Here is a 27,842-nt window from a genome sequence, read left to right as displayed (position 1 = left end):
GAAACACTGAAATGATCTCGAGGCTCCAAGTAGAAACGGCGTCGTCGCGTGGGCGCATCTTTCGAGAAACGAACTTTTGCAGCTCGTATTATTAGCTTTCGAGGAGATTGTGCGCTCCGCTTGTCGCGCGCGTTTCACGCGTTCCAAACCTAAGGAATTCGTGGAAAAGAGCCATCCATCTTCCGAAAACTCGAATCTTCCTTCCCCTTCCCCTTTTCGATTTTCCTTCTATACGAATTTCTCGAAACGAATCCAACGAATTAATTATCCATTTTTTCTCCTTCCTCCTTCAACGAAATAAAACGAATAAAAAAATTAAATATAAAATTAAAAAACAAGATTAAATATAAAATAAAATTAAAATATAAAAATTATAAAACATAAAATATAATTAAAATATAAATAATTATAAAAATATAAAATATAAAAAAAGAATATACTATAATATAAAATGAAATATCTCGTTTCGCTTTATATGTATTAATAAATTAGAAGTATATGTATTAATAAATTCGTCTCGATAAAAGGTCGACAGAAAATTAAATAATAGTTGCAAAATAATAGGAACTCGATATTACATCGAGGCGGAGAAATGGAAAGTTTCCGCGAAATGTCGCGGTGCTTGGAAGGAGGCGACGAGATACGAACGGACGCTGAGGAGCGATGATGCGATTTGACGCGGGTGGCACGGCGATGAGCGCGCGAGATCGCGATTGTCGCGTTGCCGAGACCTTTCGAGCGGAATGCAATCCGCATAACCCCGTTAAAGTGTGTCGTCTACCGGTACACGCCGCTCCGACGCGTTGGCCAGCCTGATTTCACGCCTCGTGATTACCGCCACGCGAGTCCCCTCGCTTTATTTCACGGTTATCGGCCAACTTATCGATATCAATTCCGAGGATCGGATACGGCCATCGATGAACCGACCTACCACCATAATTGCGAATTAAATAAATATTATACGCGATTTTAATATATACATATATATATATATATATATATTTCCTTTTCCCTCGATAGTGTGAATCGATAATAGAAAATTTGTCAAACGTAATAAGTAAGATTAATTAATTCCTAATTGGACACGAATGAACTATCGATAAGCGAGTATACACAAGAAAGGCGAGACTTCCTTCTTTTCCCTTCTTTCCATCCTATTCTATTATTCGTGAAATATAAAGGAATGTCGAAAAACGTCGATAAAAATAAAATAAACGTTCATTACACGGCGTTAACTGTTTTGAATTGTCTTAAAGCGTGACGTTGTTATAATTTCGAAAATAATTCCGAATACTGATTTTCTACTTCGATAGAAAAAAATGGTTCAAATTATCTCGTGGGAGAGGGAGAGAGAGCGAGAGCGAGCGAAAGAGAGCGAGAGAGAGAGCGAGAGCGAGAGAGAGAGCGAGAGCGAGAGCGAGAGCGATATCCTAGACAGCTAAATATGATAAATGAGAATGNAGAGAGAGAGCGAGAGAGAGAGCGAGAGCGAGCGAGAGAGAGAGAGAGAGAGAGAGCAGCGAGCGGTGAAATCGTTCTGTCCTCCTCGTTTTCGTTTATCAATGTACGACATGTAACGCGCCACGTTCACGGATGTGATCGACGCGCGAACTTCCGGTACATCGGTGAACGCGCAGGTCGGAAATGACAGGCTGGACGCAAGGTCGGTAATCGCGCGACGTCTCCGTAGAATAAAAATAGAGATTATCCCGAATTATCAGTCACGCTCAAAATATACCTTGTTATTAACTTGTTGAAAAAGTTGAAAACAAGCAAAGTTTACTCTACTATGTTGCTCCTCGAATTTTTTTTCTCCCCTCGACGGTGTCTCTTTAACATTATTCATTCGATCGAATTATTTAATCTTGCCTCCCTCCCTCCCTCCTTTTTCGTTTCCTCGAGTCACGGTGAAAAGAGTACAGAAAACTATTTTAAAAACCAGTCTCGTCTTCAAGTTGCACAAGTAACAGCAATTATTAAGAGAGATACGAATCCGGGCAACGTAATTCCGTGATGAATCGCACGCGGTAAACAATTAAACCATCGACTTTCCGTCGATTTAAGTAATCAGTTCCAGATGGGATCCAGGGAAAAATACTGCGGCCGGGAAATAGTACGATTCGTGAACAAAAATATTTCCACAATTGTATAGACGAAAAAAAAAAAAAAAAAAGAAAAAAGAAAGAAAAAGAAAAATTTTGTGTTCACGCGATGGAATACGATCGGAATACGCGTTCGGAATACGATCGATGATCGAATAAAGAAGCATCTTTGCACCGTGATACGTACGCGGCGTACGTACGGTTCGATCGAAGGATCGCTTTCACCGAGGAGCGGTGATTCCTCGTGACGCAATGACGGACGCCGGGCGGACGATGAACGGGAAAAGCGGCGTTTAACGCGGAGAAAATAAACGCGGCGGAGGGGGGGGGCGAAGAGTACGCGTCCAGCGAAGGACTGGAACACGGCCAACCAGAGCGGAAAACGGCCACGACCGATTATTGGCCGAGCGGATCTTCCTTCGAAGATTTCGATTTGTTTTCATCACGAGAAAAAAAAAAAAAAAGAAGAAAAATGGGGAAAAGCGTGTACGTTTTCGGGGGAAGGATAAAGATGTTAACCCTCGAGACGAAGCGCGAGAACGACACGTGTTTCTCGAGAATTGCGGCCCGACAACAACGAACCGGTTCCTTTCCTTCTCGCCCCCTATACACGTCCTCCTCTGTTCTACCGATCTATGTCGAAAGACGGGACGACAGATGTCCCGGCTTCTCTTCTGCCTACCTGCTTCGAAGCATCCTTCAAGGATTCGAAATAGCGATCGAAAGGACGATGGAGGTTTGGGGCAAAAGTTGGGCCAAGAGACGGGGCAGCTCGGTAAACGTGAAAATATTTGATACGACGTTTGGTCGAATTAACGAGATTCAGAAATAAATTCCGACCCGATGACATATCGATCCCGGTACGGCGTCGGCTTGTCTAGTTGCGCGAAAGTAGGAAGCAATCCACGTGTTATAATCCACGTTCACTTTATTCCGTTTTATTCCGATTTCTTTTCTTGATTAAGCTTTTTCTTTTTTTCTATTTACGAATACGCCGTGCAATCACGAAAGCGACGTATTTTCCTGCTTTCAGTTGAAACCATTGTGCATTGTTAAATCCGAAAAGCGATTTCACCAATTTGTTGTAAATTCGTGCAAAGCAGAAGAGATGATTATTTATCATTAGTGTCCCATTCCATAAAAATGATCGGTGATTTTCAGAAAGAAAGAAAACTATCGTTGAATTATCGTTGCAAAAGATTTAAAGATTGTCATCTCTAATCCACTTGTAAAACGTTCGATATCGCCTTGATATCTTAGACGGATATAATTTACGATATATTTTAATCCGATATACGAACCTTTTCGTTATATTCAGAAAGTATCTACGAGAGAGAACGATCGAGTACGAGGGCGCCGAGAAATATTTCGAACGCGTTTAAAAAAAAAAAAAAAAATGGAGGAATGGAAGGAAATCGAAGGAGGGTTATCTAATCGACTGCAAAGCTCGGTGTTGTGCTCTCCGTCTCCAAGCAACACCGCATTGCTACGTACAATTGGTAAGAAACCGATGATCGACTGCGCGATGTTGAAACTAGTGAAACTTACGAGTGAATAAACTTAACAAGGTATTAACTTTCAAAGGCAATAATAAACAGTAGTGAGTAAGAACGTTATTGCGCAAGTATTTCGATCGATGAACAAACTCTTGAGTCACTTGCGAATTTCACGTTTTATATCAATCAGTATATAATATTAAAAAAAAAAAGAAAAAAAAAGCTTGTATGTATTTTTAAATACATTCCCGTCTTTTAATAATTAACGAAATTACGTTGGAATTCGGGAGGAATCGATAAATATAAATTTTGAAAAAATAACGAATCTTTATATTATTTTAGGCAGGACAGGATTGCGAAGATTAAAAAAATAAAGAAGAAAAAAAATGACGTGTCGTATTACAGACTACTAGGTAAGACAGTTATTTTAATACTTTTAAAGTAAAATAAATCTAAAATTTGAAAAATGACGATCACTGACTAAAAGAATGGAGATCCAAAATTTAAAGCAACTACCGTGAGAAATGGAAAAGTTGCACAAAAGGCAGCTTCTCGACAGCTCTCCTCTTTGAAAAATAATTGCTTTCGAGGGTCCCCTTTCAGTCTGCGATGGTATATACAAAGCGTGCAGCTGTTGCTCCACAGTCAGCTGATGTGAAAAGTAACCACCTTACTGGTAAATATAGATATATATTAACGCGAAATTCCAAGTGCATACGCGTGATTTTATAATTGTTTCAACGATGATTTCTAACAATAGTTTTGACGCACGAGTATCGCGTCAACAAACGTCGAGTTTTATTTAAATCGAACAAAATTTGTATTAAAACGTTACCATTACAGCGACATGGTATTATTTAAACGAAGAAGAAATATCTATGTTAGTTTTGAACTTGATGAATCGGTTGAAAATAAATCATTGCTCTCCTTACGATTCTCAAAATGTTCCTTTTGTCCTGGAAAGAAAATTATGCGCTATATTCTTGGTATATATTTTCGACTTATTTTACAGGAACGATTCAAAAATAGATTTTATGCGCACGTGAATCCGCATTGAGGACCACGGCACAGACTCGGAGAATTACTCGAGCCAGCCACAGCGATTTGCATGCTATTTCCGAAAATAAAATCTCCACCGAGAGAAAAACGAACGAAATCTGGATTTCGACCTCTGCGCACCTCGCTTCGCACAGTACGATCGTTTCTGCTCAAACGCTACAAACTCTGAATATTATTATTCTTCCCCTTAGTTATTTTTCTATTTTTAATATTAACATTAAGATTCTGATTCTCCATCCATAATACGCATTTCCGTTTAAATATTAAACGTAAAAAATTTTTTACTTGTCTCTTGAAAACGATTCCAATATTATTCTATATTCCAAATCCTTATTTCAATATTGATACAAAAGTAAAATAATTTTATAGATATGATAGTAATACTTATTGAAATCGCTTGAAATCATTTAATATTATCTTGTTGGAAAAGAAAAAAAAAAACTTTATTCTAACGTATACATACAAAGTCTTAAAAAAATAACTTGACTCGATCTATGAAGAAATATTATTTTACATTAATTATCCCAACGCAAACTTCATTTACGGTAAAAATTTATCGTACGTAATTCATTATAAAAATAATTTTTGCGAGAAAAAACTGAAACATGGTATCAATCGTGTGCTATAATATGAGATGTTTATTTGAAATCTATTGAAATATATATCAGATAGTATATATCGATAAATAATAATTTTTTCAAGTACGGAACGATGAACGAGTTGAGATTCAAAAATCTCGTCAATATATACTACTTTCGTCTTTTTCTTTCGGAATATTTTTTTTATATATTTCACGTCAGCCACCTAACCTATCACGAGTCAAAATTTTTCTATCTTGAAATTATATTTTTATTATATATCTCGAAAAAAGTATTGCATATGTAATTTTATATACGATATGTACGCATATATACGATATATAACGAGAAATTATGTAACATTTTTATCTATTAATTGTATATTTTGATTCAAGATACGTAAAAGCTCGAACAATAATTTATATTTTATCTTATATTAACTTTTTACAAACCGGAAATGAAATTGAAGAACATCGTTGAGAAATCGAGGACTGGTTACGATATGATCGATACTAAAATATCGATCTTTCCTCGAACAATCATCTTTACCGCGAACAATACACACTCGACGTTTGGTTTATGACATATTATCCTATTCGCTGCAAGGCGCACGTACGCAAGACCTATTGTACGAATACACGCGTTTACAAAGAAACACGATTCTCCGTGAACGAAAGAGGAAAAAAAATAATCAAACGCGGCAAAAATTCTACCTGATATACTGAATATATCCGTGTCTGGCGTCTTCGAAGAGGAACCCTGGGTTCCGCATCTCGACGCTCTCGAACACCATGAAGTCAACACATGCCACGGGCCAGCGATCGTAAACCTCTTTCCACGAGTCACGAGATTCGATCATTCGACGAATCTAGACACTGCACATAAACTCACTTCATGGTTCACAGATTTGTTCACAAACGTTGTTCCGACGAGAGAAAACATCGTACACCATTACCGAAAATCTCGGCCAATTACATTCGAAAACTGATCGCACAAGACTTCGAGTTTCGAGTCCGTCGGTAAGGAAGAGCTGAAACCTCGATGGCACCAAGTTCACGATGTCGGAATTCGATAAGGAAACGCGATAAAACGAGATACAACACAACGTGTCCAGTGACTGGGAAGGAAAGGTCCGGAATACACGTTCACGATTCGACGTACGCGAGGCAACTGAAGTGCGAAGCGAATCGTGGAACAGTGGGAGTCCGGTTATCCCTCTCCCGTCCCGCTTTTCCCCCCCACCATGTTCGCATCGCAACGACCCTAACCTAACCTACCAGACCAAAATGCGAGTCGGTCGGTCGATCGCGAGGAAAGCGTGGAAGGAAGCACGGAAAACGGAGGGAAAGACGTGCTCCATGGCACCATAACACATTTCCGCCCTCTGTTTACGACTCTGTCTGTGTGTGTATATCAAATTTCTTCCAGCAAACATACCGCTTGTACTTTTATGGCTTATCCGTTGATCGTTCGTCTCTGTTGTAATTTTGGACGAATCCTGGTATAACGTTGATTCTCAAGCAGGGGACAAGCTTGAAAAATATAGATAAGAAGGAATACGAATCGAAGATAGAAATTACTTCGCGTAGATACGCGATACAAGATACAAGAAACGAATATCTATCTATTTTATTTTGAGCATGCTTCTTTTCTCGAAAGCAATTGTGAATAATGAGTATGAAATAAAGAGAACCGGTATCGAGTAAATTTTAATAGGAAAAAACTAATAAATATAGTAGTTTGAAGAAAATGATTAAAAATGATATTGATGAAAGTTCGATCGACAATCTTCGTTCATTTCCTTATTCGATAAATATGTTAAATTCGATCGATCAATTTAAAAAATAACGTGCGATAAAATCGAAGAATTTAATTAAGATTGAACGACTATTAAAAAAAGTGATAATTATTCGAAATTATTTTCTAGTTTTTTTAGTCAAAGATCAGTAAGTAAGCGAAGTAAATGTATATCATCGATGCGCAGTATACGTATATTTCCATCTGCGTAGATACAAAGGAAGACCTTGAGGATTTTCTGTCATGCGTTTCACCCTCGAGGGAACACCAGTCTCGAGAGATTTCAGATATTCGCAGACCATAGTCTTTTTTTTTTCTTTTTTTCTCCTCTTGCATGTATGCATACATCCATTCATAATCACAAAAGATCGCGAGTTTGCGAAGGCGTGAACCTTCATTTTTCTCTAATTTCATTTTTTTTTTTTTTTTTTTTTTTTTTGTTTTGTTTTCTATTCTTTCAATTTCAATCGCCAGACGGTGACCAGCCAAAAATGTTTACCACCCAGTGAACGTAGACAAAGGAAGGGAGAAGAGAACTCGTCTGATCGTTAACTCGATCGCTAATCCACTCGTTCACCCGCACCGCGTCGTCTGCCGCGTTTCCCTCTTTTCTCTCCCTCTCCAGTCTACAACCCTTTGCTGCTCTTTCTACGCACGAAGCTTTTTTCTTTCTTTTTTTTTTTTTTTTTTGCATCGTTTGACGCTCGATCGTGGGTCGTTTAATCGAGGAATTGAAATCGGCGATACGGATGGAAACGCGAATAGAAAATGAAATAAAAGCAAAATGAGGCGAATAAACAACGGTGGGGCGATTAAACGATCTCCCGCGATAAATCGATGAATCATTGTTCGAAACAAAGAAGAGACCACAACCTTCCACACCGATATTCCTTACAATCGTATAGACTGTTATATTATCGTGCAATGAATACCGAAATCCTTGAAAAGTGGTGTCACTTATCCAGGAATCCGGTGATGTCTACTCCGATTGTGTCAACAAGGAATACATTACAATCTATTAAATACTCCCCGCTGAAATATGAAACAACGAATATTTGCGTAACTTCGATAAACCAGTATTTAGATAGTTTATTTAGAAGACACGAATACGAGAATATTGACGGAATCGAATAAATTTCGATTAGAGAAACTTGTTCTCTGAAACGCGATTTTATTGATTTTATTATTTAAAATATTTGTATTTATTCGCCATCGTCGAACGCTGAATCGAGAAGAAATGCGCGCGACCTTTTCGAAGCAGCCAATGAGAAAAATTCGCGATAGAAACATAAATCGCGAGTGTTTTGTCCGTCTCATTACCAAGCCCATTGACAAGTGGGCGATAAACAGAGAGAGTACAGCGGAGAATCTAGCAGCAGCTGGCGGCTGCACGAGTCGAAGGTGAATGACCCCTAATAGAAGTATAAACTAAAAAAAAAAAAAAAGAAAAGAAAAAAAAAGAAAAAAAAAACAATCAAGGAATGCGCAGCCACGAATATAGTTATCGACAGTCGCGGCAAAGTCGAAAACGATACGTTAGAGCGTGCATCAAGTTTCGATCGTATATTTGAATAAATTTTTATCTCGAACTTTTACTCCTTTTCACCTTTTACCGAAGCTAAAACTCCGTTGTAGGAATTTGGAAAGGAAAATTAATTCGATAATTTGTATTTCTTCTTTCGAATGGGGAAATGGATAAAATTTTATACTCGATTTTATTATATATACGATGGTTTGAAATACGTATCGTAATAAATTATATGTGATAAATTTGAAAAGAGAAAAAAAATATATCGGGACAAGGAAAATTAATGCGCAAAATAAATCGATACTGGTGATCGATCTATTAAAAGGAAACAAAATGAATGCTCGCTTATCGTTAAGAGTAATAAATTTAAATCTTTGTTATACGAACAGAAATATTTCCATCGTGTAAAATTTTAACACGAACTCGAAACGATCTGTCCGTTTATGCAATAATTTTTTTTTTTTTTTTCTCCACTGTTCGATATATCCGCGATCCGAACCATCGAGACGATAATTTTTCATCAGGTTTACTTTACCGATCGATAATTAAGATAAATTTAAAAATTCTAACGTGTTTCGATCGAATGATTCGCGGCCGTTCGCGGAAACGACGATAAATTTTCTTTGTGAAAATGTCTCTGGTGTTCGTTCAATATCCGCGATCCATGAACCCGTGAAAGCGCCGTTCATTTCCGTCCGTTTTTCTCACTCACTGGTACGATTATATACCGCGCACGATATTAACCGTACACTATATTACGCAACCGGCAAGGTAGAAAGTCGTACGATCAAGGCAAGAAAAGAGACGCGCTCGCTTCCACTTCCTGCACAAATTAACCGATGTGTTTACATCGAAGAGGATGAAGGAAGTTCGCACGAGACTTTTACTCGGGAGAGTCGTGGAGCCAGTTTAATTGAATTATTTGCAAGAAGAAGGAAGCAGCGACGATGAGAACCGTCTTCCCAAAGAGGAACTCTCTGCCTGCCTATTGGTTAAGTAACAATTCTCCATCTTTGTGTTTTTTTTTTTTTAATCTTCTCGCGACTCACCTTTTACAGCTCCTCGCCGCTTCGTCATCGTCCGCCGGTGCGCCAGCACCCGAATCCTGAAAAAAAAAAAGATCCAATTTCCATTAATAACATCGATATCGATATTATGATAAATTTGAAAGATATTCATTCTATGGATTTCATTCGTTGCTTTCCAGGATATGGAAGAAAAGAAAGAATGAAAACAATAGATATACAATGGAAAAATTGAATTACGTGTCGTGAGACAGAATTTTGATGAATTTAAATGAGGTGTGTATTGTAATAAAAATTCATATATATATAGTTCGAGAAGGATCCGCGAATCAAGAGAAATTTTGATAATCGTTTTATTTGTATACAACGTGACGAGAGCGAACCAAGACACACGTGCGCTTACACGTGTCCGATATATATTAGAGTGTGCGTGGTGGAAGAAAAAAAAAAGGCAGAACGCCGTCAGCCAAGCACCTGTTAAGACCGCCTTTGTTAAACGATTTTACGCATTGTGCTTCCAAGTACCAGCCACTTGTCTTTCGCGGGTCGTTGTGTCGCGATAATTCGAACATTAAAGCAACAATGGTTAATGTCACCGGTATCTATATCATCATCCATCAAAATTCCATTTCCATTTATCCACATATATATCGCATATCACGCTCGATCGTTTCGCAAAAAATTTTGACGAATACAACTACGATATATGCGAAGCACGTTTAATTTATTCGCTTAAACATCTCCTGTGTACAGATATAATTTAAAAATAATTAATTGAGATCAAATCAACTACGAAATCGATTATATCAATGATCGTACAATTAATTATTATGAGAGATATTTTTTGAGCAATAATGGACGAATAGGTTAGTTTTAAGATGGTCGAAAATTTGAAACAAAATATTATACGAAACGTATACGTAAACTTTTATATATACGTCGATGGATTGGAAATTGGTACCAATTTTTTCAATATTCGATTCTTCGTAACCAACGAAACGAAAAGCTTCGCTAAACGTTATCCTGTCTGTCGTTCCTTCTAAAATATCGCATCGAAATCTCGAAAAATCTCAACGAAGCGCGAAGCAATTGATCTACTCTACGTTATCGCAAGGTAAGCAAGGATAAACTAAGGAATAAAATAACTCGGTACGGAGCTTTTTACACAGTAAAGCAAGATTTACGAGTCGTGCGTACGATGCAGAAAACGAGCCCTTAAAAATCAATAGGGCTGTGTGTGTCCCCTGTCGAATTCACCCCCTCTGGACACGTTAGAAAAATGCAACTTACCCTTTCGGATGGTGAGTGCACTTGGTAGGCCGCGGAGCATTGAGCGCATGCAAAGTATATATGCCGGGAAACGCGAACCCTCCTCTTTCCTAACTCCCTCGCTCCTCGAGGGGCCCCGACAGTTAGTCATCCCCCTCGATTTCTCATTGTATCGCGTTCTCACAGATTCTTCCATATCTCTGTCCCTTCACAAAATTCCATCGCTTACGCAATCCCAATTTTTTACCCAAATAATTTTAATTTTATTCAACTATTTCCTCTACCCCATTTCTCCATTGATTCGAGATCGAGTACGCCCGTTTGCGCGAATTATCGTGCGAATTCGTATCGTAATTGCCAAGTAATTTATTAATATATTTCTAATATTATTATATTTATAATATATTTATAATATTATCTATATATTTCTTAATAATATATATAAAATCAAAGATGGGATAGGAGATGCATCATCGATCGAGAGATCGTAATTTTCTTGAATGATCCGGAAATCATTTGATAATAAATATTTATTTGAAAAAAAAAGAGAGGCGCGTTTTATCTTTATCAATTTTAGGATCAATTATCAATTATTTGATTTCCTTTTGCCGTTTTCGAAACTCGAACAAGTTAATTTTTTTTTTTTTTTTTTTTTAATATTTTCTTATTTTATAAATTGAAAACACAAGAATACTACTTTCCGCTCTATTTCTCGTAACTTTCGTTCCACGTTGCCATTATCATCCCCTCCAACTTTCCTAAATCCGTATCCATGATTTCGAAACTTATTTCTTAAATAAAATAACAAATGATACAATTCGAATATGGCAGAATATATCTTTACGCTATTTAACGCAACTCTTATATTCCCTTATGAATCGTATCAATCCTCGAGATCTGTCCGTTGCAAGTAAGAAACCCATAAGAGGGAAAGAAAGGAAAAAAAAAAGGTCATTTTCAGAGTTAGAACTCGTTTTAGTTGATAGTCGTGTTTATGAGCAAAATTACTTCTCTAACGGTTCTCTGTGCAGAGTACAGAGAAATTCTCATATCTGGTTAAATTGACCCTGATGGATAAAAAAAAAAAAAAAACGCCATTTCCCATCTCATTATCAGAGAAATAAAGTATCAAAGCGGTGCTTAAATATTTATCACGTTTTACGATAATATTGATAAATATTAAAAGGATTCATACGAGCTTCGTATAAATATGTATATGTATAATTATAATTTAGTGGTTGTAAGTTATTACGGTTGTTTTGTAATCATTATTTATTTGAAATTTTAAGTAACAAGCAAATATCGGATATTTGATAAACATTTTATTTGCTTTTATTTACTTTTTCTAATTTTTTTTTTTGCTCCTAACGTGTTACAATAACATATTGATATCAATTTTTTCGTGTTATATCACGTCTGAATTCAGCGTCTTAATAATGTTGTTTTAAAAATTCGATAGAAAATTTTTTAAAATTTTCGCGCATTAGAGATTTGGAATATCGAAAGCAAATTGACTTGAAAAATGCAGATTAAATATACGCATGTGTATCTATCTATTGCAAAATGGAATAAATGGAATTTTTTGTTTTTATAATAATAAAAATTGTAAATATAATGTCTGATAAATATAAAATTTTCGAATTTACTCAAATTTTGCATATTTTTTATATATATATATTTTTATTTCTATCGATAATATTTGACATTTTATTCATAATACTCGTGATAAATTTATTTCCTTCGTTAAATTTCACATAATTTTTTTCAACAACTTTGAAACGAACAATGAACGACTAGACGAAAATTTAAGAAGAGATTTTTTTTAATCAGACAATATTTTATTAACAATTTTTTTTGAGATTGTAAAAATATAAATAATTGTTTGAAAGTTCGGCTAAACTCGTAATCAGAACACGTGGCATAAATAAATGTTTGAGATCGTCATCACGGTTGAACTGACGAAATGCAAGAATAGACAGCATATTTATTTTAGCAAAATCAGTTTATCGGTCGAAGAAAAGAAAACACGCTCGTCACGGTACTCGTTCTTGAATACATACATATACACTAGAACCACGTGTTCCTTTCGCTCTCTTTCTCAACTCTCTTTCGTCGCTCCCGTATATTGTGTGACGAGGTGGAGTAAACCAATTAATACTGAAACAGCCACTGTTGCAACGCTAACTATATTACACGCATATATGTGTATAAACAACTGGTAGATCGCGATACTTCGATTTCGATGTGAAATAACGATAAACATCTCGGAAAATGAAACGAAAAAGAAGAAACATGTTTTCTTTTTTCAACAACAATGAACGTGTAAAAAAAACTGCACGACTTTGGAATTTGGAATATTACAATGAAACTTTACGTTATCGATGAAATTAATATAAACAAATCAACTATTTAACTCCGAATTACCGTTTATCGTTGTATATATTACAAAAAACTAATTATTTAACTGGAAATATTCTTATACCTTTCGATTATTAATTATTAATAATTTAAAACAATCTAATTAATAATTAATTGATAATAATTTAACAAAATTTATGAAAATAAGAAATATTCATTCTATGTGTCCTGCTTTCGTTTTTCAATATGATATCCAATTTTTCTTAATAAACCATTAAATAAATTGTATTGTATCTACATGTATGTATACGTGTCAATCGTGTACAATCGTATAAACGCATAATTCAAGGAGATACAAAAATATCAGAAATGATAATAAATTGCATGCAGTTATTTTGTATAATAAATTGCTAGATACAGATTTTTGTAAACGAGCTGTAATAGAAAGATATGTGATTCTTGCGAATTAGATAAGTGACAATTAACCACGAACTCGTGCAACGTTGTGTTTAATCAGAAAGAAATGTCAAAACATATCATAGTTTTTTCGTGATCATAAGTTTTTTCCTTTTATTGTCATTATGTACGTTTATGTAAAAAAGAATTTCAAATTATCAAAATTTTCTTTCTCAATTGATTGTATAATAATAAATCAAATAAGAAAATGTTATTTGAATAAAGCCAAACAATTTCTGATGTATTTAGAATCCATAGTTTCGAATAATGATAGCAATAAATTTGCAAACAATGGATTCTTCGTTAAAATTGACAGCAACTATCGACAAAGACGCACAAAGCAGAAAAACTCACCGAACTCTGCGGGGAATTGGATACACTTGGAGACCGCTGCACGGTAACCAACGCCATGATAAGGACCTCCCACGATGTTGAAATGTTGGAGATAACACTCACTGCCACTGTGCACTCACGTAAAAACGATCGGATCGTTTAAACCACGAAAAAACGATCATTTTTCACGCACTTCTAACGGCATCACGCTCGCGGCAGCCATATTCGATACAGTCTAACGTAGCGGTCAGTCTGCGCATGCGTACAATCACGGCGTGCGCACCGCCCGCGATTTTGCTTATCGTATAATGACGTCATGTGACTAATACTTTTTCATTTGTTTAAATAATAAAGTAACTTGAAAATTAAACAACATGTAGAAATCTGATGATGTTATTTATATAATTTTTACATATATACCATAAATAAAGAAAATTATAATTTTTCGAAATCTCGAACTATCATTTTTTTCTATAGCTTTTTTACAATCATATAATTTTGAATTAATTCATAATTTCGTATTTTATTTTTTATATTAACATACAGTTTTTGATTTTTTTACCAACATTATGAAACGGAAAGTTATGAAATTTCATGATTAAAACAAAAATAATAAATTTTATTTTTAAATATTATATTTTGTACTTTTAATTTATATTATTATTAACTGAAATAAATATAAAAAATTTTCTTTTTTTTTAAAGATAAATTTTATCAAGAAATATTCTAATATTATATTGTATCGATATAAAATTTTTTATTTTTCATGATTTTCACAAAATTAATTTTAATTTCTTATAAATTTATACTTATATTTACATAGATTTTTATATAATTAATAAACATACTTAATAATATATTTATTTATAATTATAATTGTGTTTTAAAAAAAAATATCTTTAATTGCATATTTAAAAGTTAATATTCAAAATTATCCTTTAAATTTTAAATAAATATTATAAATGTAATTTTTTATATTACATCAATAGAGTTACGTTTTAAAACAATTCAAAAATCTATCGATATTGCAAAGGAAGTTGTATGTGATAATCATTCGATTATAAATCGAGAATTCGAAATCGCTTTGAAACATCCGTAAGACTTATTGTTAGATAAGATTGTATATAAAATAAAAAGAATACTATACAAATTACGTGAATTATAATTTTATAGTCACGTATATACATACTTGCTAAAAAATGTTGAAATCGTCTAAAATTTTTACACCAACGAATCAAATAAGATTAACCAATGTGGCCGTGGTTCGTATGAAAAAAGCAGGAAAACGATTTGAGATCGCTTGTTATAGAAACAAGGTTATCTCTTGGAGAAATAAACTGTAAGTCTTTGACAGCCGATCAAAACAAAAATGTACGTTACATTGTTGATATATACTTGACATCTAACCTAAATAAATTTTGTCATTGTATTCTCTTTTTCCTTTTTTATTTTTTTCTTACACATATATTTTATTTTTTATTAATAATTGTAATAACAAAATTATATTTCAGAGAAAAAGACATTGATGAAGTTTTACAAACACATACTGTATTTATAAATGTTTCAAAAGGTCAAGTAGCAAAAAAAGAAGATCTTATAAAAGCTTTTGGTACAGATAATCAAACAGAAATTTGTAAAGAAATTCTCACAAAAGGAGAACTTCAAGTTTCTGACAAAGAAAGGCATTCGGCTTTAGATTCTATGTTTAAAGATATTGCCACAACTGTTGCTAATAAATGTATAAATCCAGAAACTAAACGTCCATATACGATAACTATGATAGAAAAAGCTATGAAAGATGTACATTTTTCTGTAAAACCAAATCGAAATGCAAAACAGCAAGCTTTAGATGTGATTCCTCAATTAAAAGCTGTAATGCCACTTGAACGAGCTCAAATGAGACTCAGAGTTTTGGTTTCGGGTAAAGAAGCAAAGAAATTAAGAGATAAAATAGAAAAATTAGTAACAAAACTAGAAACAGAAGAATGGGACAATGGAATGTTAGATTTAGTTTGTTTAATTGATCCTGGACATTATAGAGAGATAAATGAATTAGTAAGATCTGAAACTAAAGGTTCAGGATTATTGGAATTACTTAATTTAAAAGAAATTGTTGAAGGAGATGAAGTTTTGGAATAAATAATTAATTTTACTGAATGTTATTATTGTTATCATCTTATAACCTTTTTTTTTTATACATATTCCTTTATGTAATTTATTATTATGCTTAAAACCATATATTTATTTACAACATAATTATTTCATAAAGTTTTTTGTATCATATATAAGTAATTAAAAATTTTGGTACAGATAATCAAACAGAAATCTAATTAAAAATTTGATATTGACAGCAAATAATCTAACAATTTTTTAATATATGTATATAATATAAAGAAAAATTGTTTCTTATTAAATTAATTAATATATATATTTTGATAAAATTACATATAGTTTAACAAAAGTAACAAAATATCACATAAATCAGAATCATTTTATGATGATATATTTAAAAATATATCATAATCGAAAAATATATATCTTATAGTATTTTATTAAAAGTCTTTACATAATAATTACTTAATATTTTAATTACTATGTACATTTAATAATACAATAATAGAATATAATTAGTAACTGATAATTATAATTTCATCAAAGAATATTTACAACTTATCTACTATGAAGATACATTTAGAAAAAATATTATCGCATAAATTTTGCATACAATATTTGATTGTTATATTATTTTTACAATAAAAATAAAAATCTACAAATTTTTTTCATAAATTTTACTTTTCCTCATTTTTTTCAACTTCTACTCTAGGAATATAAATATTTTCTGTACGTTGATCACATTTGGCTGCAATACGTGATGTTGTTAGTAGGAAGTTTTGTAATTTATTTAAATATATTTGTGCTTCTTTATTCAATAAACCATCTTGAACCAAAAATGCAACATTTCTTTCTACTCGTTTGCATACTGCTTTCGCTGAATGTAATGTAGAACAAGCCTTACCACCACCCTGTTGAAATATAAAATAAAATATAATAAAGTTATCTATATAATAAAAAAAGTAAAATAAAAATATCATTTACTGGAATAATATAGGTTTCTTGAGGTGGTAGTTGATTGGCATATTCTGCTATCCATTCTTCCAAATCATTGATATGTTTACTTTCAAATGCTTTACTTTTTCCTGGCATCGGTTTTAATATAGCATGACTTAAATCAAATAAAATCATTTGCACTCTTTTTAATTTATCAACATAAGGATGTTCAACTTTACTATCTGTTGCAAATTCCCTTGCCAATCCTATTTGTGCTAATAATTCTTCAGTTGAAACAAGAGCATTAAATGTTATATCATTTTGGTTACTTATATCTGCATTTATATTTGATAATTGTAAATCATTGTCTTGTATAGAAACATCTTCTTTTTTTGTTACTTTTGATGCAGAACTACTACTGCAAAAAAATTATTTTATTTTGAGATATAATATATTGAGATATGTCTTAACATTACATTATAATATGTCTTAATTATTATGAATTTTTTTTTTTTATATTTTTTATTAGAAAAATTTTGATATAATTATTTATGATACAAAAAAATTTATTAACAAATATTTTTTCTTAAGTAAATTTTTATAGCATATGATTCAACTTTTTAAAATAGATAAATTTATAAATAAATTTATAAATTTATACATAAACAAATTTCTATATTTTTATAATATGATTATAGAACACAACTTTTATAATATATTTATAATATATATATATATATTATTTTTATAATTAAATATATTCTAAATCAATAATATTTTAATACAACATTAAATATTATAGAATAGTTTAATTTTATAATTTCAATAAATGTTACTAGAATAATAAAAAAGAAGAAAAATACTGCTATAAAACAAGAATTTACAATTTAATATTAATCCATACTATATCATGAAATAAAATAATGTTTAGGTTATACTCTTGTCATATACCTATTTCTAAATGATGCTCGTAGTCCGGTTTTATATAATAAAACAGGATTTTTCCATATACTTCTAACTACTTCCATATCTATAATAATCAAATCTAAATATAATTACGTTAATATACTATTTCTAAACGTACAGTTTTAATTCAAGTAAGAGAAACGATATACGCATAATCTTTAAATTACTTCGTGATCATGTTGCTGGTTAAACCTGCGCATCACAAACGATGTGAAATATTTTATTAAAGTTTCATAAAAGTTTTTCAACAAATATTCTACATAAAACTATTGTACATATATAGACAAACATATATAAATTGAATTTTTAAGAATTTTTTATTAAAAAGAATACATAGTAACTATAGAAATAAACATCAAGAGTTCACAGATTGGATTTTCTTTTTTGATATTCTTAACATTGGTTTAATTTTGATTTTAATATATGTATGTATGTAAGAATATATTAGTTATATAATAATTAAAAATATGTAAAATTTTTTTTATAGAATTTGTGCAATATTTTTAAATAATTAATATCAGAAAAATGTATAAATTTTTTTTAATTTGAAGTTTATTTGTTATAAAAAAAATAGCATAAAATATAAAATATATATTTATTTATTATTACTTGATTTATTTTCTTTTTCAATTTTTCTTTATTCGTTAGTATCTATTATACTATATTTACATATGTAGTTTTATATGTATTCGCATGTATTTGAGTATGTAATAATACATACCACGCGCGCGCATTCACGCAAACATAATAATTAATATATTCGGGAGACGTTTGGAGAGTCAATTTAGAGACCAAACGAAAACAAAAATATTAGTTGAGACTTATTTATATTTATTAAGTTAACATATAAATAATTGAAATTTGCATTAAAAGAAACGAGGCACAAGTATAATAAAATAGCTCTATCTCTATTTTGTTGCTTCATTTCCATTAACATTTTCACAAAATTAAATTGTTTATTAAATAAGTCTCAATCGGTTTATATTTTTATATATCAACTTGTGTTTATTTTAACCTTTAGAATCGATTAAAAATATTTTATAAATATATTAACTTTGTATATATTACACATGTAAATAATAATATATATGATAAAACAAATTTTATTAAAATTATTTATTTTATTAAAATTTATTCTCACAGTTTAATGTAAAGAAACATTTGTATTTTTTAAAGATACTTTTTAATTGGTATTTTTAATAAATAATATCATATATTTTTTATGAAATAAAGTATTATTAATTTATGCAATACATAAAATTTAATGTACGTAAATTTAAATTAATAAAATCAAAATTCATATTAATTTCTTATCATATTTCTATAAAAAATAAATGAAATTTTTTAATAAAAATAAATAAATTATAAAATATATATATGTTTAGTAGACAAATAAAGTATATTTGCTTTTAAACATATAATTTTATTCATTTGATATAGATACTTACAAGCTATATGTACTACATTTAAAATAAATATTCAATATTATGTATAACATAAAATTCTAATCACTACGATCATCATTATATTATTATTATTATATAGGATTATGATATTGCATATAATATTGCAATGTTATTACTATGAAATATATGTATAACATAAATATATAATATGTCATTAATTATTCAATCAACATTTTTTAAATATAATTCATTTTACATTAATGACATAATTTGATAATATGATATAGAATAAAGAAAGATTATTAAATTAATATTAAATAATATTTTATGGCAGTTATGTAAATTAAACAATTATACAATTATATTATTGTGTATATAATATTGGAATTAACAGTTGAAGAAATATTAAAAATTATTTTACAATAACGATATATAAATGCTTATTGAAATTGAAATTCATTGATGCTTAAAATTACAACAATATATTCAAGTATATAATTTTTTTTTTTACAAATATTTAGTCTATTTTGAAAACTAAAATAATGTATAAAAATATATATGTAAATAAATAATTGAAAACTAAAATAATATAGAAATAAATTTGCATAAATAAATAAAGTTTTAAATTCATTCTAAATGTATATACACTGTACATTAATAGTTTTATAGAATTTGATATGTAATTTCATTATTTAAATTATTAAGATTTGATAATATATATCATAGCATCAATTTTTACTATTTATAATAAATATGTTTATAACTTTTAACAATTATGATACACAAATGATTCGTTTTACAATATTTAACATTTCATTAAATTATATTGTTTCAGCTAAATATTATATTTTGAGGTACTAATTTGTGACATAATGCATATATTTTATTTATTTATTATATTAACAATGTACTTTAATAAATTATTACTAAAACTTACTTTGTAACTTATACTTTTATTTATGTATAGAAATTATTTTGTTGTATTTAGTCACCCACGTTAATTTTCTCTTGTAATATTTGATAGTAACAAGCCTAAAAAATATACATATTAATTAAACTTCTAGATATTAAGTAATTTTTCTAGAAAAATGATATTTTACCTTAAGAGTAGTGAACATAATTCCAAGTTCTCCATTCTGTAAATAAGGTTCCATAAAATCTTCTATAAAATGTATTTCACTACCCAACTGTAATACACTGGCACGAACAACCACAAAACAAAAAACAGGAAACAATTCATCCATTGTCCACAAATATGTAGTTCCCAATTGCTTTTGAACTGCCTATTATAAATAGTATATAAGATTTATGCATAAATAATGATATAATAATTACATATATACAAAGAAGCTAACTTACTTGTGTCATTTGTTCAAATGTATTTCTAACGACTAATAATTTCTCTAACGGAGAAAACGTGGTTTTCAGTTGTTGTAATGTTTCTATTGCCTCGCTGAAGTATGGTTCATTTTGATATGGTAATCCATTTTCATTCAAATTCATAACATTTGAATTTTTCCAAAATTTTCTAAAATTTTATTATAAATCTCGGAAATTTAATAAATGATATAAAAAATATAATACATATATGATAATAATACTTATTATTTGTTTTATGTTTTTAACTACTGATTACTTACTGATCAATATCCAGAAAAGCCATAAGTGTTATATCAGGTTGTTTATTCCATTTCATTAATCTTTCCCAATAGGCATCATCTTCTTTTTTATTGTGTAAAGCATATAGTACAAAAAGTGCCGAATGCACACGAGGTAACAATATTGGATGAAGTATTGCTGCAGCGCTTATAACTTGACTAATAAAATAAAATAACATAAATAATAAAAAATCATAATTTATGTAAATAATTAATTAAAATGTACCTTTCTTCTTCGTTTTTTTCTGTTTCCAATACATATTCTTTTCCACCTCGTGGTAATGCCGGAAATAATAAGACAACTATTTCATATATTCTTGAAGTAATACTACGAAGTTCAGATACAGCATGACTAAGTAATAAAGGATGAACTCTTACACCACCATAGGTAGCTGTATATACAGCAGCAACTTCTGTTAAAAGTGCTCCTAATGGGTGATATGAACTATCGAATGCTTTAATTAGATATTTGTGAATTTCACTATAGCTTTGAATAGTAAGTTTGTCTCTTCCAAAACAAGGAATCTTATCTAATTCATCAATTACTTCATTATTTTTTTCTTTATTAATACTTGTAATTGTCAGATGCTTTTTTCGTTGTAAAGCTTTTTGATGCGACTTAGTTATTATGCTAGCAATATTTTGCCAAACACGTTGAGTCTCAGCAGACTTATCAACTACACTCATAGTTTTTGAACCTGGTTCAGGTACACCAAGTTGTTGATAACACTGTCTAAATATAGCTTTCCATTTTTGATCTGGCGATACACATAATTTTCCGAAAGATCTATATAATAAAAAATATATAAATTTAAAATTTCATTAAAGTAAATATTAATTGATAAATTACTTACATTGGTTTTGAATAACTTTGTATATTTCCATTAGCTTTATTCATGTGTAATGTTGCAATAACTTTTACACCTTCATTCCATGCACCATTCATATTACCTTCTAATCGTTCACCACTTGTAAAAGTTAATGTTCCTTTACCATAAAAAATACCAGCTGATTTAAATTCACCTTCATAATGAGTACCATCTTCAAATACCATAACTCCATGACCCTTTTATTATAAGCATTTCATATAAATATTTTTAAATTTATATATATAAAAATTTAGAAAATTTTTAATTATTTACCGTTAAAACGTCTTGCATGAAAAATCCTTCATAATAAATACCATCTAAAGTTACTATTAAACCACAACCATGTTTCATACCATTACTCCATGATCCTAAATATTTTTCTCCTAAAATGTTATACTACTTAGTTAATTAATATTTATTTATATAAGCATATTTATGTTTATTAATTATTAGAAAAATAACAATTTTTTTTCTGTCTTTAATTAGATTATAAAAAACTTATAAATATTTGTAGATAATAAATACCTGTCATAATATCATCCATAATTCCATATCCCTGTTTAACACCTGCAGCCCATTCTCCAATGTAAACTGATGCTACAGATGCCATGAAATGACCTTCTTTTTTAACACCATGACCATGTGGTAAACCATCTTTAAAATATCCTTCATAAAAATCTCCATTATTATATCTAGAATATTTTTATATTTTTATATTTTATTTAAAATAATATACTATTTTGCATTAAATTTCAATCATTATTTAGAAACTAACTTCATTGTTCCATATCCATTCTGTTGACCATCTTTCCACTGTCCTTCATATACACCTTGTGATGGAATTTCCATTTTACCAGAACCATGAATAATACCTTTGTGAAATTGTCCTGCATATTTACGTCCATCAGACCACTCTAATTTCCCAGAACCATGTGGTTTACCATTTAGCCACCGTCCTATATATAAAAAAAATAATTTTTTTATATTATTTTTGTGTAATCAGTTTTTTTTTACATTAAATAATTTTTAATTATTAAAAATTAAAACTATAATAATTTTTAATGATTTTAAATTTTTAAAGAAATTTTGTTATTTTACTTTTTTCTTATGAACATTATTGTAACAATAATATAAAATGTATCATATATATTATTGAATAATTTTTATTATTGAATAATCATTATTGAATAATGAATCTTACCAGTATATTTTGCATCTTTAAAAACACTGTGCTTTGTGAAAGAGAATGAGCTAGAACGTACTACTGGAGGTATATGTCCAATAACTCTTTGTAGGCTACATTTTATAGCATTTTGTAAAGCATACAACCATTCATTTCGATCAAAAGGTGTTGGAGTATATAATACAAATGTATCTTCTGGTGCTATTACTGATATAGCATTCTAAAATATAGATATATGAGATATAAAAACTTTTTACATAATTATGCATCAATATACAGTGATAGTTATATATTTACATAAATTTAGAATTTTATTCATGAAATTATAAAATGAAATGCAATAAAATAAAAATTTTTTACATACATATTAAATACGATCTCTACTTTATATAATAATACATGGCAATATGATTTTCTATTTTTTTATACTAATTATATTTATTTTCGTTGTTCTGTTTTTATTTAATATAAAATAATGTCTTTATTCAAATATTATTTATAAAATGTGATCTAGCTAGATTAGAGTGAAATTAGTTTGATTTCAAATAATTAAAAATTGATATGGAATTAATTCAGTTTTTTCTTTATTTGCGAATTGGAAAGAATTAAAAATCTGCTCTATCCAAATCCATACATTTTATCTTCTTATCTTAAATATAAGATTATGTGATTTGTCTCTTAAAAAAAATAAATAATCTTAAACTAAAATTATCTAATCTAATCTAAAACAGATCTAAACAGATCTCTATATTTAACTTAAAAATCAAAAAGGATAGAAAAATTTTCTATGAGATAATAAAGTCTTTTTATAATTATAGAATTGATTAATCATTTATAAATTGATCAATTTATAATCTATAAATCTCAGAATGGCAAGAATGATACGATTTATTATGTTTTAATATGATACAATTGATGCAAATTATTTATAATATATTTAATATGAAAAAAATAAATATGAAATTTGATAAAAATTAACAAATATATATACAAATATATAATTTTAAACTTTAACTTTATGTTTAATTTGTTTGTAAATATATAGCCGCCACTATAAGTAGATATATTTAAATAAAATAAAATTTAACATACTTGTACTGTTTCAGAGTCTGGTAAAGGTTCTATCCATAAAGTTTTGAGTGGATGTACCATATGAGAAGTACCACTAACATGAATAAATATATCAGTTAATAAAACAAACCAGTGTGTAGAAAATCTTCCAGAATTAAGTATTGATAAAGGATGCGTTCGTGATTCTCTAATAAGTCTTCTATCAGGAGATCTTAATAATTCTCCAAGTTTTCCAGAATTCTCCCAAAATAATTTAGTTGTTTCAGCTTCTTTTTGTTGTTTTTCTTGATCATCACATATTTGTTCCCATTTTATTAAAGCTTCTTGCATTCGTTCTATACCCATTCTTGTACCATTACATTTCATTAGATTTAAAATCATATTCTTATATCTGTATATAAATATAATGTCTGTTATCATAAATAGAAAATAATAAATCAATGATAAATTGTAATATTTGTTTTTTAAATATTGTTAAATATGATTTTTTTAATATAATTTTAATATTTAATTTCTTAACAATAATCAAATAGTCTTTATTTTTTATGATATATTTTTAATATGTCATTTTATAATATAATATAAATATATTATAATATAATATAAATATAATTTTAGTTTTTAAAATAATTATTTATTATAAAAATAATTTTTATTAATTTTATTATAGTTTAAGCATTTTTTCAGTTTCAATATTCAATAATTAAAAAATGATATTATTTTTTATATATATTTAAATATATTTACCTATTTAATTTATATAATGGATGCTGTAATGCCATAGTAATAATGATTTCATCAGTAATTTTTTTAGTTTCATTAGTTTTTAACTTATCTATAAATAAATTTGTTATTATTTGTGGTACTTCAATTATTTTTGCAATATATGTAAATCCACTCAAAGAAATAACATCACACACTGCATTTAAATAATATTTATATACAGTAATATATTCTTCAACATTAGCAATAACTGTTACATCATATGCTTCACCAATATGATTAAAATAATCCCATAAACTAATGACATTTAATGCACTGAAACTTAATAATTCGGTATAACATCGACATAATGTTTCATAAACATTTGATTCTTGCATAGCACCTCCTTTTTTTTGGAATGGTTTGATTAAATTTTGATAAACAACCAATATTTCTTCCAAAAAAATTTGATCACTTATCAAATCTTCAGAAATATTTATTTCAGGTTCATTTATCACAGAACAGCAACTGTAATTACCAGAACTAAAAATTTGTTGAGGACTACATTTAATATTTGTTTCGATATCAAGATGGAACATTTCACCAGTTTTACTGAAATCATATGACATTTTTTATAAGCAATATAGAAATTTGTTATTCTCTCTCATTTTTTATTTTTGTTTTTCAGAGTTAAATTATTTACCTTGAATGTCCAATAAAATATAAACCATGATGCATCATAACTAAACTATGAAAACTACCAGCTGTCACATCTTTGGCTCTTTCATTTGGAAATAATTTTGTAGTAAATAAACGAGGTGCACTTTGATATGAATGTGGTTCCAATGTCACCTGTTTATAATTATTTCTGCCCCAAGCAAAAACTCTTCCATCTAATGTCAGGGCAAGTACATGAAATGCACCACATGAAATTTTTCTCAATCCAGTATTACTGAGTTTTGCTACTAAAATAGGTCTTGAACGTTTAACAATATCTCCTGTTCCTAATTGTCCATATTCAATGTCACCCCATGTCCAAAGTTCAGTAGATAAAATGTTATTACCAGTACGAGTTAAAATATTAATCCTTTCATTTAAACCTTGCTGAGACAATTCATGCTCTGAGGAACCAGTACTTGATGACCATGGAAATTCTTCACAGCGTAAACTTAGAGCCAAACTAGTAGCAGTAGGTTTGAGATATTCTTCTCCTACTTCCAAATGTTCATTACTATCATCTTTAAATTCATTTATATCTGAATTTCCACTCATATGTCTTGATAATGTAACAACTTTACCCCCTACATTTTTGACTCCTTCATATACTAAATTAGCTACATTAGATACATTTTGTTTTATTAATCTAGTTGGTTTTTCAATGTTTTCTAAAGGTATGTCTTCTTTAACACTTCCATAAGATGAAACCCAAGATAATTGTCTGGTTAAAAATTGTCTTGCAGCCTCTGTATTTATAAAGATAACATTTTTTTTTTCTTCTTTGTCAGAATCTATAGGATTATTGGAACACAATTCTCCATTTTCTACTATTTCAGAAATTTTTTCTTTTTTATTGCTTTCTGCAAATGAAGTTTCTTGTTCTTTACTAGCAACAGATAAAGCACTAATAGAATTAGTTGAATGATCTTCACTAAATTGCTGCATATGTCCCATAGGACAAGTATCTGATGATGTTAAACTTGTAGGACTTAATAATACAGTGTTGAGGCATTGAGGACATGAATTGACAAAAACTTCTTCTTCTAGTTCATTTTCACTATCAGTATCATTTTTTAAAGCTGTTGTTGTTTTTCTTACTGCAACTACATTAAAATTTGAACCACATGCAATAGCAGAAACAGTTCTACCTTCAAAAAATTTAACTTTTTTAGGCTCTATACTATTAATATCTATTTGCGATTGGTTTCCATTAGCCCAAAGTTGTCCATTTTCTGTTACAAATAATGCTGCTTGATCACTAACAGCTATTGATTTTACTTTAACAATTTCATTTTCTTGTTTATATCTGTAATAGCATAAGTTATTTAAATATTATTGTTTAACAATATCCAATTTTATAAAACCTACCCATGACTGCAACATTTAACTTCTTCTTTTAAAATTATTGTATCTATTATGGTCATATCCTGAGGATTTACTTTCAAAACATGTCCATTATTATCTACAATAAATAAATAATCCGAATTGGATGCTATATCGATCACATCAAATTGAGCTCTTTTGAAAACCAATGACGGAGAGCTATTCTCCAAAAATGAAACTTCTCCATAATATAAATTATTAGTAGTTGTTGCTATAAAAATGTGATCTTTAATAGTAACTAGCCTACAAATTATACCATTCGGTTTGTCACCAAAAGCATATGATAACTTATCAACACCTCTCCATAAATGCATGTGTTTCTCCATTTTATAAGATATTTGACAGATAAGCTGATGTGCATAACCTAAAGGTATCTTATTTTAAAAAGTAAAGTTTTTAGTCAATAACGCTTTCGTCATGTGATTCGTGATTGAATCTCTTTCACTGAACTTTCTTGCAATAATACTCGAGAGAATTTACATATTGACATGATTAAACTAATAATTTTCTTATTACAATTCCAAAACTTAGTTCAACATATTTATGATAAGGCTATATACTACACTATACTATATTGCAACGAACACTTTAATAGTGATACTATCACATGATCATTTTACTAAATTAAAAGAGAGGGGATAAATTTTTATTATTAAGTCTGATTTTCAATATAAAGATAATAAAATACTAATAATTTTTTCATTATATTAAATAAAATGTAATACTTGTATGTATAAATACGTATATATTTATACAATAATATATTTAATTTTTATTATATTAATATTTTGTTGATTACTTCATGAAAGTTAGAATACATATGCATTTAAATTATTAA

General features: G+C 29.5%; 4 protein-coding genes across 5 annotated transcripts in view; 1 reads left to right on the top strand and 3 right to left on the bottom strand.

Annotated features, from left to right (window-relative positions):
- The window catches only part of LOC122717026 (cell wall protein IFF6), a 45,658-nt gene extending 31,465 nt beyond the window's left edge, over positions 1-14,193 (bottom strand). Inside the window, exons 1-2 of one of the 2 annotated variants that reach the window (XM_043940679.1) lie at positions 14,023-14,193; positions 9,610-9,665 (exon numbers count right to left, since the gene is read on the bottom strand). In XM_043940679.1, coding sequence (XP_043796614.1) covers positions 9,610-9,665; positions 14,023-14,079 — 113 coding nt within the window. In that variant the 5' untranslated portion in view covers positions 14,080-14,193. Of the gene's footprint in view, positions 1-5,948; positions 6,385-9,609; positions 9,666-14,022 lie in introns of those variants that run through there. The other variant, XM_043940678.1, reaches the window with a different exon arrangement.
- Positions 14,194-15,075: 882 nt separating this feature from the next.
- Positions 15,076-16,158, top strand: LOC122717179 (ribosome maturation protein SBDS). The gene is made up of 2 exons (XM_043940999.1): positions 15,076-15,340; positions 15,513-16,158. The coding sequence occupies exons 1-2, from the start codon at positions 15,201-15,203 to the stop codon at positions 16,138-16,140; spliced, it is 768 nt and encodes a 255-aa protein (XP_043796934.1). The 5' UTR covers positions 15,076-15,200; the 3' UTR covers positions 16,141-16,158.
- Positions 16,159-16,605: 447 nt separating this feature from the next.
- On the bottom strand, positions 16,606-18,193 carry LOC122717207 (corrinoid adenosyltransferase-like). Its single transcript, XM_043941047.1, has 3 exons — positions 18,001-18,193; positions 17,098-17,467; positions 16,606-17,024 (listed from the first exon to the last, which is right to left on the bottom strand). Exons 1-3 carry the CDS (start codon positions 18,075-18,077, stop codon positions 16,791-16,793), a joined length of 681 nt encoding a protein of 226 aa, XP_043796982.1. The 5' UTR covers positions 18,078-18,193; the 3' UTR covers positions 16,606-16,790.
- A 1,999-nt stretch (positions 18,194-20,192) lies between these two features.
- LOC122717123 (alsin) lies at positions 20,193-27,539 on the bottom strand. The gene is made up of 14 exons (XM_043940882.1): positions 26,990-27,539; positions 25,608-26,927; positions 24,950-25,516; positions 24,224-24,593; positions 23,150-23,351; positions 22,724-22,904; positions 22,474-22,640; positions 22,222-22,331; positions 21,934-22,145; positions 21,306-21,866; positions 21,062-21,238; positions 20,781-20,949; positions 20,522-20,704; positions 20,193-20,453 (listed from the first exon to the last, which is right to left on the bottom strand). The coding sequence occupies exons 1-14, from the start codon at positions 27,328-27,330 to the stop codon at positions 20,406-20,408; spliced, it is 4,608 nt and encodes a 1,535-aa protein (XP_043796817.1). The 5' UTR covers positions 27,331-27,539; the 3' UTR covers positions 20,193-20,405.
- Between the last annotated feature and the right edge of the window lie 303 nt (positions 27,540-27,842).

This window comes from Apis laboriosa, unplaced genomic scaffold (assembly GCF_014066325.1).
Source record: "Apis laboriosa isolate Shangri-la unplaced genomic scaffold, ASM1406632v1 scaffold4_cov146, whole genome shotgun sequence".
Taxonomy (NCBI): domain Eukaryota; kingdom Metazoa; phylum Arthropoda; class Insecta; order Hymenoptera; family Apidae; genus Apis; species Apis laboriosa.
The sequence above is the reverse complement of the archived record's forward strand: the minus strand, read 5'-3'. Positions and strand labels throughout refer to the sequence as shown.